Source organism: Phacochoerus africanus, chromosome 4, assembly GCF_016906955.1.
Source record: "Phacochoerus africanus isolate WHEZ1 chromosome 4, ROS_Pafr_v1, whole genome shotgun sequence".
NCBI classification, from domain to species: Eukaryota; Metazoa; Chordata; class Mammalia; order Artiodactyla; family Suidae; genus Phacochoerus; species Phacochoerus africanus.
In genome coordinates, this window is record NC_062547.1 from 137,590,147 (window position 1) to 137,610,870 (window position 20,724).

Here is a 20,724-nt window from a genome sequence, read left to right on the forward strand (position 1 = left end):
GCCCACCAAAGAGGCGTTAGCTCCCCGCTCCAGAGCTGCCTAGTCCTAGGTGGGCCCTGCAGCTCAGCAGCCCTTGAATGTCCGGATCCCTCCTCATCACCCACCTGGGACCTTCTGCCAGGAGGAGGCCTGGCCCAGCCACTCCAAAAGAACGTCGTGTGTCATCCCACGACCAGGCCTGCAAATGTGTGTGCCATGTGTGAGGGAAGAAAACAAGGCCTCTACAGGGCCCTTCAAGTGACAACTGGAAAAGCAAGGTGGCTCTAGGGAAGCGGTTAACAAGCATCCACCAGGGACCATTTCCTGAGAAGACCCAGTCTCAGCACATGCAGTCCTGCACCATCACTGCCTTTTTCTTGCCTATGCCTGTTTCTGGACAAGCTCTCTGGGCTGGGGAGAGGTCATGCGCTGGCTGGTATCCCCATGCTGGACACACTACAGCTCTCAATGAGGACCTGCTGAATGGGTGGTACTGCCCGCAGATGCCTTGCGTTCAAGCACGATGTCTGGGCCCTAAGCTGAGTGAGGGCTGCTCCCCTGGCTGCTTCCTCTTCCCAGATCTTCTCCAAGCTCTAGGAAGAAGCAAGAGGTGCGTGGCACGCAGGTGAGTGGCTGGACGAGCCCCTTGGCCAGCCCTCGCAGGGCTGGTCGGCACTGTCTCCTCATCAAAGAAGCCCTCCGCGGCCCCTCTGGTGTCTCAGCAGAGTCAGTAACCACCTGGGCTGGATGGTTCTTTCTCCCCAACTACCATGAGCTCCATGGAGCAGAGACCATTTCCGCCCCCATCATTCCTGTGCTCTCCTACAGAGGAGGCCGGACCACAGCGGGGTCTTACCAAGCGGGGGGCTTGGTAAGCACGTGGAATAAGCGTCTTCAGTGAAACAAAAGCAAAGAGCAGAAAGAAAGCCTGTCTCCCTTGACTTCTCGCAGGCAGACGCCCAGGACTTCCCACTGTCCACGTGCTCCCACATCCCGGCCCAAGGGGCTCAGGCACATCGCTGCCGGGCGCAGCCGGCGCAGGCGTGCAGCCCTGCTCTGACGGGGCAACACGACAGTGTTTTCCTCGGACATGGCCCAGGGCTCAGCTCCCGTCCCATCAGGTGACAGGACACAAGTGACCAGAGCAGTGATCGCTCACTCGCACTAATGGCTCAGAACGTCCCCCAAGGCCCATCCTGCGGGACCAGGCACTCTCGGGGACAGGCACCGGGCAACAGGCATGTCAGTGACTTAGCACCGTGTGTAAGCAGAGGAAATGGCTCCAATTCAGCTAACTCTAGCCCTGCCACAAGGACTTGGTAAAGCTTTAAAATATAGATGACTCTTCACCATACAGGGGTAAACACGGCTAACGCCAGCAGAGTAAGGATGTGCCTCAAGCGACTTGTCCAGCTCCAGTGCTGGGCTGCCTTGACCCCTCCCATGGCCTCTGGGATCACCAGTGCACCCAAGACGGCGGGGGGGAGGGGGCGAGGGTGGCATGGTGGCTGGGGTGCAGGGTCAAGGTGCCTGGCGCCACGAACAGACCTGCTGACCTGAACTGCTGTGTTCAGTTTCAGAGCCAGTTGGGCACAGACAAGGCACACGTACAGATTTTTCGTCCAGCACAGGAAGTAGCTGCTTCAGACACGATGGGGCAGTGGCATCCCGCCCCCACACCCTGCAAACTAAAAAGAGGAGGCTTGAGGGAAGAAGTGCAACTGCTGTTGTACTTGACCTCGTGAACATGTCCACGAACACCCCAGCGTCACCCCAGTGCTACGACCACCGCAACACTCGGGAACCAGAAACCGCGGCTGGCTGGGTTTGCACATCGCGTCAGCTTCCCCATTATGCTCAAACAAAGCCCTTCTGCTCTCACAGCAGCCTGGAGCTGGTGGAGCGGGCACCGTTGTCTCCATGTGAGCTGTAAGGAAACTGGGGTCCAGAGAGGTTAAGTGACTCGTTCTGGGTCACACAGCATGTAAACTGCCAGCCCAGACCTAAAAAATGTCCTCCATCCTCATGACTTCTCCCCTGGTCTCCTTGGCTGACGGGCAGGGTCACACACGGTTTTCCGGGTGATGCCAAGGAAATCCCAGGCCTCTGTCTCCCATCTGCAGCGTGAGGAGAATCAGGCCAGCCCACGCTTCTGGGCACGCCTCCTCTAAGAGTCTCTGACCAGCAGAGAGTCAAGGTTCCAAATATGTGTCGAGGCCTCACAAACCATAACCCCAGTTACTTCTGGTGCCTGGATGCTTTCAACAAGACACAAAAACGTTACAACCCTGGGTCACGGCTGGGTTCTCTGTGGGGGAAATCCGGGTCTTCCGGAAAGAACCTGGGAGAACAAGCAGCGACTCAGCTCTTCTGCTGCCGGACCACTTCCCTTTGGAAGAGGGATCCTGTGATGCTGAGTCTCTCCTCCTTGTCGCCAGAGAGCCAGCTGTCCCGGCCTGCCACCTACCCTGAGCACAGAGTGAAAAGCGGTAAAGGTATTACAACAGGACAGCAGGATGTCCGCCCCTTCTCAGGTCCTTCCTGGCTAGACGTGACCCGAGGCAAATCTTTCCATGCCCTTGGCTCGTCTTCTCTAAGAAAGGGGGGCAGGGGGGTTTGGCCTCCCACAGTTGCTATGCAGCCACCAATAAGACCAATTTCTGGGAAAGGTCCCAAAGATTCCCCTGCAGAGAAGGCTGATTTCAAGACTTGGGCAGGGGAAGGTCAGGGGGAGATGAGAATATCTCACTGTGTCGGAAAGCAAGGAAAGGGACAGAGCAGCAGCTGACGGAGAGACGGCAAAAGGACAGACAAACCAGCTTGAAGGTCAAACGTGAGACAATGTGAGCATCATAAGGAGTAATGACAGGAGAGTGCATGACCCACTTAATTTTTTTAAAAAATCCATGAACCAACAGTGACAGTCCCAAAAATAACAGGACGGGCAGGAGGAAAGCTCTTCTTAACAGAAGAATACCAACTAATAAATGTAGAAACAGAGTTTCCGTGGTGGCGCACTGGTTAACGAATCCAACTAGGAACCATGAGGTTGTGGGTTCGATCCCTGGCCTCGCTAAGTGGGTTAAGGATCCAGCATTGCCGTGAGCTGTGGTGTAGGTCGCAGATGCGGCTTGGATCCCACACTGCTGTGGCTCTAGCGTAGGCTGACAGCTACAGCTCCGCTTAGACCCCTAGCCTGGGAACCTCCATATGCCATGGGAAGCGGCCCTAGAAAAGGTAAAAAGACAAGGGAAAAAAAAGAAAAGAAAAAGAAACAAAAAACGTAGAAATAATAAAAGGAAACCCTATTTAATAATCACCACAGTGCTAAGAGAACCAAGTAAGATCAGCAGGCAATACCGAAGCCACTGGATAAAAGACTGTGATCCAGGATGTGCAAGACTCACAGCCACCACTTTAACCAAAGGACCAAAGCAAAGATCACCAGTGACAGGACAAACCCACAGCAAGTGCCTCCTGACATGACGCCAGACAAGGACTCAACACCGCTGTGGAATTCTCGGATCAAAATGTTTCACCTGAACTCAAGCATAAGACCAATCCAGATTAAAGGGCGTTCTGCAAAACAACTGACCTGGGCTCTCCAAAAATGTCCAAGTCATCAAAGACTTAAAAAAAAAAAAAAAAAAAAAGGTGGAGAAATGCTTTAGATTAAATAAATCTAAAGAAATCTGAGGGACAAATGCATGTATGGTCCTGAAATGAATCCTGGACTGAGAAAGAAAATGGAACAAAATCATAAAGGACATTACTGGGACAACTGAGGAAATTTCCAAACAGACTATATAAGAGATAATAGCCAAAAATAAATGTGCACTTGTGTGCACACCACACACAGGGGGGAGGGAAATACAGCAAACGAGGCAAAATGTTAACAACTGATGAATCTGGGGCAAAATGTCGCTGTATTGGTAACTCTTCCATGGGTTTGGAAATTTTCAAAACAAAGGAAACCAAAAAAAATTTAAAAATAAAATAAAATAAAAAATAAATAAATAAAAGGAGTTCCCGTCGTGGCGCAGTGGTTAACGAATCCGACTAGGAACCATGAGGTTGCGGGTTCAGTCCCTGCCCTTGCTCAGTGGGTTAACGATCCGGCGTTGCCGTGAGCTGTGGTGTAGGTTGGAGATGCAGCTCGGATCCCACGTTGCTGTGGCTCTGGCGTAGGCCGGTGGCTACAGCTCCAATTCAACCCCTAGCCTGGGAACCTCCATATGCCGCGGGAGCGGCCCAAGAAATAGCAACAACAACAACAAAAAAGACAAAAAGACAAAAAAAAAAAAAGGAAACCAACAAGATCCTACCAATTCCTGGCAAGCTGGGGTGTCCGCGGTGACGCAGGCGCACTCACCTGTCAGGTACTCCAGGACGGCGGCCATGTACACCGGCGCCCCCACTCCAATCCTGTACTTGGGGTGGCCTTTCTTGATGTACCGCAGCATCCGGCCCACGGGGAAGATGACGCCCGCCTTGGCGGACCGGGAGGTTTTGGTGGACTTCTTCTTCCCACCCCGGCTGGACATGGCGGTGGCCCTGGAGATGGATCAGTAAGCTCACTGTGGGGGCAAGAGGCACACAGGTCAGGCTCAAGGAAGACAGCAAGCCTCCCCCTTCCCCTGCACTCTGGCCCCTGGAAGAAAGGGGTCCGGCCAGCAGATGCCACTGCCTGCAGCCACTGAGCCCCAAGAGCCCGGTTTCTGCATTCCGCTGGTGAGCTTCACCCCTGAAAAGAGAACGGCTTCGCTTTCACATTTTATACCATGACATCAAGGTTTTTTTTTGTCTTTTTGTCTTTTTGCTGTTTCTTGGGCCGCTCCCGCGGCATATGGAGGTTCCCAGGCTAGGGGTCCAATCGGAGCCGTAGCCACTGGCCTACACCAGAGCCACAGCAACGCGGGATCCGAGCCGCGTCTGCAACCTACACCACAGCTCATGGCAACGCTGGATCGTCAACCCACTGAGCAAGGGCAGGGACTGAACCCTCAACCTCATGGTCCCTAGTCGGATTCGTTAACCACTGCGCCACGACGGGAACTCCCCATGACATCAATTTTATTGGCCACTTTCATCTAAACATTACCCTGACCATGACTGCTCTTAAGTGCCCTGCCTTTAGGCCCCATGATGTAAAAGAAAATGGGACTTCTTAGCTACGATCTATACGCTTGTTTAATAATTGTATTTTCATACACTGGAGGCCGGGGCTGCTAAGTCTGCTAAAGTCTTCCTAAAAGAAAACTATGTCACCCGCCCCAGAAGGAAGATGTGAAGCAGATCCCTGGGGACGCGGAGGGAAGCCGCACCTCTACCTTACGGTCCTTTATCTGCGAGAGGCAAGAATGGCTCACGGGACATTGGTGCATGGCCCGGGTAGAAAAAGAGGTGCTCGGAACCCCTGCAGATTGCTAGACAGGCCTGTCCTCAGAGAAGAGGGAGGTGAGTTTTTCCTTGCCTGCCCTCCCCCCAAATCCCCACCCAAAATGTCCCTCTTCTGCGGCCATCTCTTCTCTACCCCCACTGTAACTGGATCCAGATGACCACTATCTTAACCAAATGATCCCAAACATCACCACAGGCCACACGCAGCTGGGTTAACTTTGGACACACAGGTCTGAACACACTATGGCCCAGGTCTTAAAGATTTCCCAGCTGCCTCAGTTCTCAAGATGAAGTCAGGACCCTTCACCTATCATGTGACACCCTAAAAATCTCAGCCTGGCACACCACCTAGCTTTATCTGTGCTTTCTGGGGTCTAAACATAAACACAGGGAGTCCCCCCAACCCCCTTCTCTGTGGTGGCTGTGCCCCTCTTCCAGGACATCCTTTCTATCTCATGCTTTGCTGCCCTCTGCCAACCCATCCCCGAGGGCTCCCATCTAGCTGCTCCATCCTCTGGGCTCCCCTGTGCTTTGCCCACAGCATGGCACGTACACACGCCCATCTCTCCCCTGGTGGTACAAGGTCCCAGAGGGCTGCCCCCGACTCTCGCCCTCGTGGAGCACCACTCCGCAAGGTCACAAATGTTTGCTAAAAGCATTCAAGCATTTAGACCAACCCAACACCTTTGGACAAAGAGCTTTTAGATCTGAATGTCTCCCATTTTCAGCAGGAGAGGCCTGTGGCCAGCGATGATGAACGCAGCTCAGTCCTGGCCTTACTGGAGCAGAGACTGGGTGTGTCTGGGGCTCTCTCTGTGGCAGGCAGACAAAGTCCTGTCCCAGAGAGGAGCCATGAGCATTCAGGGACTTTAGGGGTCCCAGACGTGCTTATTCTTTAAAAGTAATGCTCCTGGGGCTTCCCTCTGACTTGAGCCAAGAGTCTTTAAGCTGACATGCTGGCGACTCCCAGGTCCCTAGCCCGGCACACACTTGGCTGCTGAGCCCTGGAGCTCTGTTCTGAGTGTCTGCAGCAGGGTCCACTTGTAAGTCCCACAGGCACTTGAACTCTGGTCTCTCAGCCCCAGCGGTGGCAACATCACATATCAAGCTACCAAGCGGGCATCGGCCTGTCCCTACGTCCCTGCCCACCTCCACAGCTCGCAGTCACTGGCAAGGCTCCACCGAGCTCACTTCTATAAGTTCTCAAGCCTCTTCCCTCCTCCTCGCCCTCTCCCTACTTCTCACCCGTTCTCCCAGCACCAGTCTCTCTCCACAGACACCAGAGGCTCCCTGCCCACTTTGCTGGTTCCTCGCCACCTGTGACAGCCACCAACAGCGTCTTTCAACTACTTCTGCAGCACTGCTTCCTGCCGCCCTGCCCAGGCGGATGCCCCAGGCGACCCGTGACTTCCTGACCTGTGATGCCATGTCCAAGTTTTCATACAGGCTGTTTCTCCTGACTGCAACACCCTTCATCTCCTTGCCAACCTGCTGCACGGAGGCTCACACAACCCCTCTTCTTGGTCCTGACCAGAGGCTGGAATTGCTCCCTGCCCTGTGTGCCCACAGCACACAGCCCAGCACGTACTGCGTGCCCGCCTCCACAATCCAACTCCACTCTGAGTTACTCCAGGCCGGGGGCTGTAGTCAACTCATTCCCGGGGTCGCCCGGTCCCAGGAGAGTCCTTCACCCCCAGGGCCACTCTGCTGATCGAATGTCTTCACAGCCCATCTGGAGTCAGGTTCCTCTCTGACACAGCAACCCCGAGTCTTCATCCCCCTCCCCGAGGGGGCTGTCCTGAACAGATTCTGTCCCTCACTCCTACTTGTGTTCTTCCCGCACTAGAGATCCGTAACTACATAACTGGAGACCTCCAAGCGGCAGCCACGGCAGCGAAAGACTCCTGCCTAAGCCATGCAGCCTCATGACATCCAGTAACCTGTGCTGATTTTAAGAGCATCATTTGGAAAATCACCTTGCAGCTCACGGATGTGCCAGGTCCATCCTGCTCTTCGGAGGCCCCTGGGACGTGGGCAGCAATGGCCAGGCACCAACGTGAGGGGAGAGAGTGGCTCTGACGGGAGTGGCTGTTGAACGTTGTGGTTAATAACTCAAATTCCCAAGTCAGGCTCCACCACCGACAGCCTACGTACCCAAGGCCAGCTGCTGGAGCAAAGACGTCCCCACGGTGTACGTCTCACTTGTGCAGAGTCCAAAGAGGTTTCCACAACTGGCTGGTGTTCTCCACAAGATATGTGGATCCAGACCCCTCCCACCCTCCAATGCACGACTCGGGCTTACCACCGAAGGGAAAAGGCCGTGGGAGACAACCCAGAGGGGCTTCCGGAGGCCGGGTCTGGAACGGGGCACACCACGTATGACCACGAGCCATCAACTAGGACGGACGTGTTCTCATGGCTGCACCTAACTGCCGGAGAGGCTGAGAAACGGCCTCCAGCTCCGTCTCTGAAACATCACACACCAACCTGAAAGCTGACCCTGTAGCCAGGGTGTGAGTGCCCAGTCAAAGCCTACGCTGACCTATGTCCTGCGTCTTGCCTCTTCTATCTCTCATGATGGCCAAGGTGCTTTCTTATACACTCAGCTTCTCGGCATGGACCTTGCTCAAGGGAGAAACAGCAGTAATACCTCGTCAAACTGACAAAGCTGTGTCCTTCCTTCCTGGACTCATCAACCAGGAGGGCACCCCATTCAGCCAGCCAGAAGCCCTCAGCCCTGTACAGGGCCCCGCATGTCTTGAAGACAGGGACGGGTCTTCAGGCAACCTCGGCATCTGTTCACTACTGAACATGAGCTTGGCTGTCTTTCTGTTATCAGGCCAGGAAATGCAGATCCTGCGGTTGGTCCTGAAGGGATCTCTGTGGTCTTTATCTTTGCAACTCCTCCAACTATAAATCCATCACAACAGACAGCGCAGAAACCCAAAGCTCGCCAGAGACACTGGTGGAGGGGGCTGCTGAGAAAGAGCCAGGCGCCAGTGAGAAGCAGGTCTCTGACCACAGCAGTCCTCCCCCCACCATCTCCACTGCACCTCAACAATCAAGATGTGACCAAACAAAGCAATCTGTCCTCAAAGCACAAGACAAATGAGAAACCTGGCTGTGAGGACCCTGTGAGTAAGATGGACGGGGTGTCTGGGGATGTAAACAATTACATTTAGAACAGATAAATAAGGTCCTGCTGCACAGCACAGGGAACTATATCCAGTCTCCTGGGATAGACCATGATAGAAAAGAATATAAAAAATAATGTATATATATGCACAACTGAGTCATTCTGCTGTATAGCAGAAACTGGCACATTATAAACCAACTATACTTTAATTTAAAAAAAAAAAATGGACCTGAAACCAACGAGGAGGGACAACAGAAGTGAGGAGGGCAAAGGGCCATCCCACCACACTGGCCCTTTCCTCGCCAACGGGCACCCCAACTGGCTCCTCAGTGCGCTGCAAACCACCGGCACTGCCACTTCCACCCTTTGGCACATGGTGCCCCCTCAGTCTGGGGCCTTCCTACTTACAGTCCCCATGCATCCTCTAATGATGGGAGACCTATCAAGGAGCTCCCTCCTCTGCATTCTGGCAGTGGCTGTGCCTTGCAGGCCCCAGCCCCAGTCCCAGCCTAGGGTCGAGCCGCTCCATTCCCAGACTCCAGCTTTGTACTCAAGGCCCCGCTGGCCTCCGGCCCATCTCTCCCTATTTCCAGCAACGAGGGCTCCACCAGGCTGAATAGCGCTCAATTTCCTCAGCAGACAATTCTGCAGAGGCCCCTGAGGCCCGTGAGAAATCCCTTATCATGAAGCTGAGCCACTACCGAAGTATGTTCAACTGCTTCTCTCAGCCTAAAATAAAGTGCTTTGCAAAGGCAGTTTCCAGCACCTCCTTCCAACCCAAGTGCTGCTCTGGATCCAATTTATGTAAACACTCTACAGCCAACCACCTCCTCTTAGCACGTGCTGCACAGTTCCAGCACTGCCAAGTTCCTGGTCTGTCTCGATGGGATGGATCAGGCTACTCTGCTCACCACTATATCTCCAAGAACCTACCCTGCTGCCTGGTTCCTGGGAGGCCCTCGAATGCTAGCTGAGAGGTGACTGATTAGTTACAGTAGATAACGATCCTCTCCATTAAAAACAAGGGCAGCATTTCCAAAGGCCTGAGGACTCAGAGATGTAGCAGGTGGGACCCCAGTCCAGGACCTCCTCTAAGGACCATTCCTGTACACATACCTGGTCAATCCCTGTGGGAGCCCAGACCCGCAAAATTCAGGGAGCTTGCGGAGCTACCCTGGCAATTACCAGGAAGGGAACCACAGAATGTCCCTGACGGCCAAGGTATAGCATGCAGAGGTCTTCTGACTCACTGACCATTCTATGGCTCCAGCAACCTCTCTCTCTCTCTTTTTTTCCCCTGGCCCTGGCATGTGCAAGTTCCTGGGCCAGCAATCAAACCAGAGCCACAGCAGTGACAACACTGGATCCCTAATTGCTAGGCTACCAAAGAATTCTCTCAACCTCTCTTCTTGCCATAAGATGGGCTCAGTAACACAGACCAAAGGAAATGACTTACCTTCCTCATATCTGTAAGATGCTGACCTCTGTTAAAGCTGCAGTGCAGAAAACTCAACAATCAGAGGCACTCACAAAACCACTGGAATGAATGGTCAACGAGGAAGTCTTTTTTTACCTAAGCAATGAATGCATGCATACTGATCCGGAGCGAAATATGGAATGGAACTGCTGGGGGGCTGCTAGGCAGAGCGCCCTATCGCCAGCACCCAAGGATGCAGGAATCTGAGCAACCAGTGCTCAAGTCACTGTTCCAGAGGGAGGACCGCCCATCCATTCCCTCCGCTGGGAAAATGCCCACGTGTCCACATGCGTCTGTCACTCCAATCATGAAAGCAAACCTGAGCCACTTAATTCTGAAATGCAGGACACTCATCCTGTTTCCAGCGTCCTCTCCCGTTTACCCCTATCTATCGCACCAAATGATGAACAGTGTCACACTGCCACGGCCCCAGAGGGATGTGGATTTCCTACAAAGCTATCACTCACAGAGCCGGGGCTCACAAGCTGCACGCTGAGTGGTTCAGAGCAGGGATGTACTCTGGCTGATCAGCAAAAACATCGCTCCCCATTCATAAAAACACGCCACCGTAAAATGAGCTAGATGATTACAGAACTTCAAGTCTCTCCTCGGTGAAGCGAGGGAGTGCAAACAGGGAGAAAGGATAGCCTGAGATAGGAAATAAATCCCAAACGCCACATCTTGTTCCAGCAGACATGACGCTCATGTGTGAGGTTTTCAGCGGCGGGAAAAACCAAAACCCAGACACGAGTGTTTCTCACAACCAGCAGGAACCAGCCAGCAGGAAGCCGGTCTGGGATTACATGCTCACCTCTGCAAACCCACTCGGCAGTGCGCTTCCGGAGCGACGCTAGAGGAACCAGCACTGTTTCAACAGTAAGGCCCTGTCTGCTGGCTTCACGAGGAACCACTGCTTCGCACTTCCTCTTTCTTTTAAAGGTCGTGCCAAACCCGGAGCTGCCACTCCAGCAGAAGACCATCAGTGGCAAATGTGAGCTTCCGGAGGGCAAGACCCTGGTCAGGTTTGGCACTGGTGGCTATTCAGTGTCTGTTGGCTAATCTCCCAATAAGAACACAGCACATCTGACCGTGTCTTCCTCCTACTCTAACCGTAATGGCTCATGATCACTGCTCTTACCATGCCGGTGTGTTTCTGATCTGGATCCTCTGCAATTTGGTCTGTGCGGCCTCTGTTTCACCTGACTCCCCTCTAGGATCCAGTCCTCCTGAGCCTCTGGCAGTCCCCCCACATGACCTCTATTGTCACTGCTCTAAGGCTCTGCACACACACCTGTCCCCACCTGCCCGTCTTTGCCCAGCCAACACTCACTTGGCCCTTCCGGGCCTGATAGGGGCCTGGCTAAGTAATTGTACTGGTAGGTCCTGTGGCCTCCTGCCCTGACTTTGCAGTGGCGGACTGCCTGCCTTCTCCTCATGTCAGCTTCCCAAGGGAAAGAACTGGGCTTTTTTTTCCTTTTTCTTTACTAAATTACCAGCTTATTATAAAAGGATATAACTGAGGAACAGTCAGAAAGGAAGAGCTCCACAGGGCAAGGTGTGGGGAGGTGCGGGGAGCTCCACATGCTCCCCGACCTGGACACTCTGAGCCCTGTCCTTTGGCGGGTGGGGGTGGAGGTTCCATTACATAGGAGGAATGTTAACCAAATGATTGGCCACTGGCAACTGATTCAACTCCCAGGCCCCTCCCCTCCCGGGAGGTGGGGGAACATGGCAAGACTGGGCATTTCTTGGTCAGGTTCTGTCCCCAGTGCCTGACCCTGGAGAAACTGACTCAAGAAATATTTACTGAAAGACTGCAAGACACTGGTCTAGCAAGCTTGATCCAGGCAAACAAGCCATGCAACTTTTTGGAATAGAGAGCTGACCCACTTGGGCTCACTCCTAAGAGCTAAGGTGGGGCCCTAGGTACGTCTACACCTACAGAACGCCAGAAGGACCCACAGGACAGGTATGGGCCCCACTGACCCCTGCCCCTCCCCAGCCCACATGTCCAGAATGGGGCTCTGAAAAAGCCGACACAAATCCAAGGGCCCACTCACATGAGAACTGGAGAATGCTGCAATTCTGATGACACCACATACAGAGTCTTGCTGGGTTTTGCCAGGTCGGGATTTGCAGTCTGTGCTTTTGTTTATTTAAATAAACCTTTAAATCGCTTGGGGCAACATTAACTCTGAAGCTATCAGAGGCAGGTCCCAGAACACAGATATGTGCTCCAATTCTCTCTGTGAGAAACGGATGAGGGCTCTTCCAGACCTGCTGTCTCCAGCGGCAGAAGCAACGGCAGACTGAGCGGTACCACTCTCTGACTCTGGCCCATTTGGTAGAGACCAAGCCAGTGACTTACAGTGGTGTATTAGAGAGTCATGTGTGATGTTCCAGACACCTCTTAAAGTTTAATAAAATGTGAGCCATCCCTTCCTCATTCTAAAGGCCTTGCCTCAAACAATGTTCCCTTACTTTAACCCCTTCTCTCCTACTCAACGCCTTTATTGAGGGATCAGCATTAACAACGGCAAGAGATTACAACAATAATCGACTGGAGAGATTTCTCACGCTCTTCTTAAAACTTGAGTAGAAAAAGAATTTAAAGTCTTGAGGATTTTTTGAAAAAAGAAAAATAAATTGAAAACCACCTTATCCTCATCCAGGAGCCTCTTGTACAAGACTGAGATGCCACAGGCCAACTATGCTTAGTTGTGTACAAGGGCTATTAATGCCAGTTGCACGCATGAGGTGTCCATTTCAGAGCTAATAGCTCCTCTGACAGCTGACTAGTCACCCTGGAGTAGGTAGGTTCCACCTAATTCACAACGAGTCTCCTACTCAAACCTAAAACTGTTCAAAATTCCGAGTCCCTGGGGCAGGAAGCCTTGGAACAAAGCACTTTCCCCCCTCTTTAATGATAAAAACCTCAAACCACAAAGGTAGAAAAAAGAGCGAGAAGGAGTGCCCCTCTACTTGTCTATTCTTATATGCCTTTATTGGATCACTAAAGTCTTACAAAGAATCCGTGGTAATTTTAATTGTTGAATTCAAGGTTTGTCTCGGCTGCTGTTAGTCTCTAACTTTCAAACGCACGAATATTTTCCCTAACATCTTGTCTAACGCCTTCCAAGGAGTCTACCGACAAGATCTTTGAGGGATCTGTGCTCCCTGCAGGAGTGGAGGTGGGGTGCACCAGCCCGCACACCTGTTGTCAGGTGACAAGGCCAGCAGCATCCTGTGTATTCACCTCCTCGCTCCACCCCACCCCTCAGTGAGCCTCTTCCCTCCTGGCCTTCTCCACCCAAGAAGCCTACAGCCTTCCGGAATTACCTTAAAAAAAAAAAAAAAAAAAAACCCTCCCAACCAACCACAAAGCAAACAAAAGGCTGATCAGGAGACGAGCCAGAGAGCAGCAGGGGTTCCCGAGGCCCCTCTCCAGCCAGTCCCCGGACAAACCCCTCCCCGCCCTTGCCCCTGCCCCTGCCCGCTTCCAGCCCCGCAAGTATCTCCCCAACCCCCTCACCCTACCCTCCCAGCAGATACCAGCCAGACGCCTACACCACGGCCACATGGGGCTCGGGCCCCATTTATTGTGCCTGGGCTGGCAACTCCCCAAGTACAACTCGGCGCACAAGAGCTCCTGGGCGTCCAGGCCCAGGCCCAGGCCGGCCGGCCGGGGCGCGGCGCCTCCCCGGCTTCGAGTCCAGCCCTCCCGGCCCGGGAAGGGACGCTGGGGGAGGGGCCGGGGCTGCCTGAGGCCACAAAAGCGCCCGGGCGCGGGCAGGAGGACGCCTTCGAAGAGAAGTTGGCTTCCGGGTTTCCTTTTTGAACAAAACCGAAGGGAATCCCGCGCGGCCGGGGTAGGGCCTGGGAGGGCGCCGTGCGCACGCGAGGCCCCAGCGTGGGCCGCGCCAAGCACCACGGCCCGAGCGCCGCCCGGTGCGTGCCAGGCCGGGCCGCTCCCGGGCACCCTCGTCCGGCTGAGCGCGGCGGCCGGACCCGGGCGGCGGGGACCGGGCGCGTGGCGAGGGGGCCCGCGCGGCACTTACGGGGAGGCTCGGCCGCAGCGACGGCGGCGGCGGCAGCAGCAAGGTGTCCGGCCCGTGCCCTCTCGGCCGCTCGCGCCTTTTCTTTCCGCTCTCCTCACTGGCCCGCCCGCCTCCTCGCTTCCCGCCCGCGCGCCCAGCGCTCGCCCCCTCCGCCCGGCTCCGCTGCCGAGTGAACTGGAACCAGTCGCCGCGGCCCCGGGATTCCCACAATGCACAGCGCGCAGCTCGTCACATCCCATCCCGTCCCCGCGCGTCCGGCCACCCCTCCCGCGCCACTCCGGCGCCCCGGCCTTGACCCCAAGCTCGCGGCTGCGCGCGCGGAAGCCCTCCGCGCTGTGCCGCCTGGACGTCGATGGGTCGGTGCCCGGGGCGCACCAAGGCCCTGACTTGTGGCCTCTACCCTCAGGCGCCCCGCCCGGACGCCGCCCGCTGAGTCCGGTCCGAGCCCTGGGCTAAGTCCTGGGAAAGGGTCGGAACACTGGTTGGCAGAGGCTCTTCTCCAGCTCGCGTGCCAGCCTGAGTGTCTCCAGTGACACTTAATGAGCGCCCACTGTGGGGGGACTTTCGCTGTCCCCCTAGAGCCTTCCCACTAAGACAGGGACGGAGGCACAACTGCTTTTCCCTCCCCAACCAGTGCAAACCTTCCGAGCACCTAAGAACCTCCCGCTGTCTTTGGATACAACCCCCCATTAAACCTGCCCCATGACCAACTAATGCACATCTGGCTCCCCTGGGGTTCTTCATAGTGACACCTACAGGTCTGGATCTGCTTTGTTCCGTGGAAGGTGATGGCTATTTCGATTCAGCAAAATGTTCCTTCTTGGACCAAGTCGGGATTTATTAATATAAACAGTGATTCTTTATCATTATACACATTTTTTTTTCTTTGCTGACAAGCAGAAAGAGGAGAGAGCGCTACAAAGGCCATCTGTGTATTTCTAAACTGGTTTTTGGCCTGAAGGCTAACGTTAGTGACCCATCTTGAGTACTCAAATAGGGACCTTCCCTCTCCCCCCCTCTTTCCTCTATCCATCAAAGTGCAGAGGGAAGCCATCTCAGCACCCATCTGAGGACCAGATTTAGATAACAATGCATACTGGCAGAGTTGTTCTGTGGCTGCTGGAGTTGGTGATGGGAGATTATTAGAGTCATTAAAGATGCCTCCCAGCTCTCAGACTGCCCCTACAAGAGCAGTGGGAACCTCCTCCCCTCACTCTTTACACTGCCTTTTAAAAGTCTGCAAAGCAGTGTCCAATACATGCCATTCATACATCCATTAATTCAATTAAATATTTTGCTCATACTTTGTGCCATGCAACAATGTGAGTGATGAGGAGGAGGCAGTGACTAGAGCAGGCAAAAATCCCTGACCTCCTGGAGTCTGAGTCTGGCAGGGAAGGACTAGAGGCAGAAGAGATGATGAGGCAGATGGCGTAAATGCTGGAGAGAAAATAACCAGGGAAGGAGAACAGGGGGTATGAGTTGAGGTGGGGTTTCGAAGTTTAGAGAAGGCCTCCCTGAGAAGATGACATTGAAGCAAAGATGTGAAAGAACCAAGTGAGCAAGGCCAAGTGGCTGTCTGGGGGAGGAGTGTTCCCAGAATGAGGAACAGCAGAAGCAAAGACCCTGAGGCAGAAGGGTCTCTGAAATTATCAAGGAATAGCCAGTGTGTTCTTACCACAAAAAAGAAATGATATGTGACACAACCAAAGTGTTAACTAATGCTAAAGTGGTAATTATACTGCAAAAGATAAACGAATCAAATCGACAGATTATACACATGAAACACACAATGTTATTTGCCAATAATATCTCAAAAAAAGTTTTTGGCCACGCCGCCAACACACGGACGTTCCCAGGTCAGGGGTCGAATCTGAGGCACAGCTGCAACCTACAACACAACTGTGGCAACACGGGATCCATAACCAACTGCACCACAGTGGGAAATCCAATAATATCTCAGTTTTTAAAAACGGAATAGTGAGTATGAGGTTAGAGTAGAATGGGCGAAGGGGCAAACTACAGGAGGTAAAACTGGACAAGTGAGGATACTTTGGGTCCGAAAACAAAAGCATTAAGGGTGTGTGAGGATTCTGCCAGGGAACCTGCAGAAAGGTGTCAAGGAAGGGACAGAGACCACTCCCAATTTGTTACTCTGTCCTTCCCTGGTCCTTGGTGGAGGGGTCCCTCAGTTCTCCAGGGGCCAGCCAGCAAGTGAGGCTTCCGCAGGCCATAGTAAGTACTTAAGTAAGGATGCAGGCTTCAATAATTCACTCAACTAACACTTGCTGAGCACCTGCTGTGAGCAAGGCTCCTTCCAGGAGAGAAACCCCCCAGGTGTGTAGCCACACTGCCCAGACTCTGGTTCAAAGGGTAAGCAGCGCTCCTGGAAATCTGAACAGGAGAGAACAGCTGGGCTCAGGGAAGGCCAGGCATGTGTGCAGATGGGGAGATGCCTGCAGGCTGCTGCTGCCCTGGGGGTGTACAGACCTGAGGCTTCCTCTTCCCCAGGCCCTTAGTGATGGCTAAGGCCCTACACACCATAACTGTCTAAGCGATCCCAATCTGCAACCCTCAGGGGCCAAGCACCAACGCACTCGCCTCCACCCCAGCTTTGGTTTCGAAGTTGATGTCCCTGGCAACATGGAAGTGGGCCATGCCTACATGGCTGTCTTTTCTCTCCATCTCACTACCTGCCAAATCGCATATAGCCCATCACTTCCCTTTCCCAGTGGTCCCAGCAGACATGCTATTTCTAGGACGTTTCTATCCCCAGTTTACAGACGAGGACATGACAGATTCAGAAAGCCAAGAAATATGCCCGAGATCACAAAGTGGGTAGGCTGGCACTGGGGTTCAAGCCCAGGTTCAGCTGGGACCTGAGCTCTCACGGGTCAGTCCTGAAGAAAGCCCTTCCAGGGGCTTGGTTTCCTCTGCACCCAGCATCCATCCTCCCTACACTTCCGCCCAATTCACTGTGGGTCTTTTTCTCCCCACTCAGGCAAGCATCATCATCCTTGGATTTGAGTCCAAGGCCTCCAAGAACTGAACTTGGTGCCATCCCTATCCCCACACCCCTCCAGAGGGTGCCGTCCTCAGGGAACTCACTAGGAACATCGCCCCCCAGAGCGGTTCAAGATTCCCTGTCTCCACCTCGCCGGCAGGCTCCACCTGCCTTTCCCTTCCCCTATAACCTGTGGGCCCTATCCGTCTACCTCAGCGACCTACCCTCTCCCCTAATCTGGATTAGAGGGTTCCAACCAGCTTTTTTGATTCCCAGCTGCAAAATGAATGCATCCTACCATGTAAAACTTGGAAAATAAAAATGCACAAAAAATGGAAATCACCCTAAGGACACCACCAGGAGAGAACCACTGCTTCCCTTCCAGCCTTTGTATCCTTAGCTACTTGATAGTAAACATTTTTGAGTTCTTGCTGCATTTAGTGCTTGTCTCCTACTTTTTAAACTTAATGGACCTTTATGAACATTTCACCAGGCATTCTACAACAGCAGCTCCCAAACGCTTTGAATTCGAAACACCTTCCCCTTCTAAAATTACTGAGGACTGCAAAGAGCTCTTGTTTATGTGGGTTATATCTGTCAATATTTGCCTTATTAGAAATTAAAGCAGAAAGCTGAAATATTAATTTATTCATTTAAAATGTTAATATGTAAACAAGTTGCATCCTAATATAATCAATGTATTTGTATGAAAAATAACTATACTCTCCAAACGAACAAAATCGAGTGAGAAGGATGTCAATGTCTTGCGATTCTGCACGTTTCTTTGATGTCTGGCTTAACAGCAGGCAGCTAGATTCTCATGTCTCCTGTGTTCGGTCTGTTTTAAGTATACGAAAAAAATCTAGGCTATATGAAAAAGTACAGATGAGTATTTAGGAAAAGCAGAGGGTTTTAATAGGCTTTTCAGATAATTTTAGACATTTTTCTTTGATACATCAAAACCCCAAAAGAAGGAGTTTCTCAAAGATTAATAGTACTGTAGAATCTGAATCTAGCAGATAAACTTTTGATTTTGATAACATAAAAACCCATTAATCTTATTTTTTATTATTCATTATTTTGGATTTACTAAGCCATCTTATTTTTTTATTATCCATAATTTTTATGGATTATTTATTTATTTCTGGCTGTGCCCAAGGCACAGAGAAGTTCCCAAGCCAAGAATCAAATTCATGGAGTTGCCGTCGTGGCGCAGTGGTTAACAAATCTGACTAGGAACCATGAGGTTGTGGGTTCGGTCCCTGTCCTTGCTCAGGGGGTTAATGATCCGGTGTTGCCATGAGCTGTGGTGTGGGTCGCAGACGCGGCTCGGATCCTGCGTTGCTGTGGCTCTGGTGTTGGCCGGTGGCTACAGCTCCGATTAGACCCCTAGCCTAGGAACCTCCATATGCCACGGGAGTGGCCCAAGAAATAGCAAAAAGACAAAAAAAAAAAAAAGAATCAAACTCGTGCCACAGCAGTAACCCAAGCCACAGTAGTGACAGTGCCAGGTCCTTAACCCACTCAGCTACTGGGGAACTCCCTTGAAGGATCCTTTAGCCATATATGATTTGGTAAAATCATTCATTGGTCACTTGGAAAAGAGTGGTTCACTGAGTTATACGAGCTTCCAATCTTCCAAATGTGAGGTCCTTTCATAAACAATATCAAAAACCACCTTCCTTAATTGCATAACTGACATTAGCAGAAGGTTTTTTGGGGGTTTTGTTTGTTGTCTTTTCAGGGCCACACCCGTGGCATATGGAGGTTCCCAGGCTAGGGGTCAAATCAGAGCTGTAGGCGCCGGCTTACACCACAGCCACAGCTACGCCAGATCCGAGCTGTATCTGCAACCTACACCAGAGCTCACGGCAACACTGGATCTTAAGCCACTGGGCAAGGCCAGGGATCAAACCCACAACCTCATGGTTACTAGTCAGATTCACTTCTGCTGAGCCACTGCAGGAACTCCAGCAAAAGGTTTTTAAGTATTAAGAAGTTTTCAAGCTCATAGTGGGGCAGATCCAAATTTCCCAATACTGTAATTTTTGCTTGAAAGTTCAAATTTACATCAGCAACACATAATGTCACGGTTACCCTTCTCGAAGTAATAAGTTCATTTTACTCATTTTCAAGAAAATGTCTGCCACATATACAGGGCTGCATTAGTGCATTATTATGACTTTCCTGGGCCTTAAGCATTTTACCTTCTTAGGCTCCCTTCCTCCATTTAAAAAAAAAAAAAAGGAACTCCTCTAGTATAAAGACAGATATATTAACATGATATAATACAATGATGCCTCATGGGGAATTGAGCCTGGTACAAACCCAAGTCTGAACTTCATCTGTCAGTCAGGCCCACCTTCTCCATTAGCAACAGAACCAAGGCCCACATGACTTCACGGGCCCACGAAAATGCTTCAATTTCTTTAAAATCAGAAGAAGAAACTAAAAGTTAATTCTTTCAGACCAAATACAATGATTTTAATATATAACATTAATACATTTGTCTGTATGCTGACTCAGTAGTAAAATGGAATTTTCCTATCTTTTAACAGTGGAAGGGGCCCACAAAAGTAAAAGCGCCGAGGGGCCGCAGAAATATTAATGCAGTACTCCGCCTGTCAGTCGTCGTGTCAAGCAAAAATGGTGTCTTACAAAAGCAGCTAGTTTAGGCCACAACTCAATCACAGACATGCTCTTCCTCGAGGCAACCTTCCTACCTTATTTACATGGCAGATCTAAGACTTCATGCATCCTTCCCAGGTGGTCAGAGAGAATATTTTAAAATGTAAAATGTGTCCTGAAGGGTTGAGATCAATAAAACTATCAAGTATTACTGTTTCATCAAGGACTTTTTTTTTTTTTTTTTTTTTGCTTTTTAGGGCCACACCTGCGGCACATGGAAGTACGGAAGTTCCCTGGCTAGGGGTGGAATTGGAGGTACAGCTCCTGGCCTACATCACAGTTCACAGCAATGCCAGATCCTTACCTCACTAAGCGAGGCCAAGGATCAAACCCACATCCTCATGGATACTGGTCAGTTTGCTGCCGCTGAGCCACAGCAAGAACTTCCCATCGAGGACATTCTTAGAGGAAGTTGCTGGGGTTTTGTTTTGTTTCCTGGGAGTGCTTGGCAATGGAGGATCAAGCCTGACGTCATTGCTGATGTGTGCGAGGTCACCAGCAGTTTTGCCCACAATTGTTTTAGCACCACTGGTGCAGACCAAGATAGTGAAAAAACTAAATAATGTCTTGGCATTATCATGAAAACTCTGGACCTCGTGGACCCCTGATAAGGGTCTCAGTGACCTTCCGGGATCTGCAGACCCCATTTTGGGAACCACTTTCAAACACCCTGGGGCTGTACCATCATTTAGTTAACCAGTTAAACGAATGCTTTTTCTTGTTGTTACTGCTTTCCTCTCAGGCGGTTTCCCACTCTATTCTAAAGGCCTAATGACCGTCCTTGGAGACTTCGCATTTGTGCACCTCTGACTGTTGAGGGCAAGTTCTTAGAAGTGGAACTGCTGGATCAAAGAGGCACAGTTCAAAAGCTTTAACACAGGTAGCCAAATGGCCCCCCAGAGAAGTCAGGACAGGGCAGGCAAGGGGCGGACCGAGCACTCCTGCATTTCTCCAGCACCTCTTGGCCCCACCCTGCCTATTC

The 20,724-nt window shown here is 51.9% G+C and overlaps 1 protein-coding gene across 10 annotated transcripts in view; it reads right to left on the reverse strand.

Annotated features, from left to right (window-relative positions):
* LOC125126364 (core histone macro-H2A.1) overlaps positions 1-14,185 on the reverse strand; it is an 89,061-nt gene extending 74,876 nt beyond the window's left edge. For 9 of the 10 annotated variants that reach the window (XR_007134611.1, XR_007134612.1, XM_047778671.1 and 6 more), the window contains exons 1-2: positions 14,051-14,185; positions 4,352-4,556 (exon numbers count right to left, since the gene is read on the reverse strand). Coding sequence is in view for 8 of the 10 variants with exons in the window: in XM_047778671.1 (XP_047634627.1) it covers positions 4,352-4,523 (172 nt within the window). In the remaining 2 variants the exon portion in view is untranslated. Of the gene's footprint in view, positions 1-4,351; positions 4,560-14,050 lie in introns of those variants that run through there. The other variant, XM_047778669.1, reaches the window with a different exon arrangement.
* Positions 14,186-20,724: the final 6,539 nt, after the last annotated feature.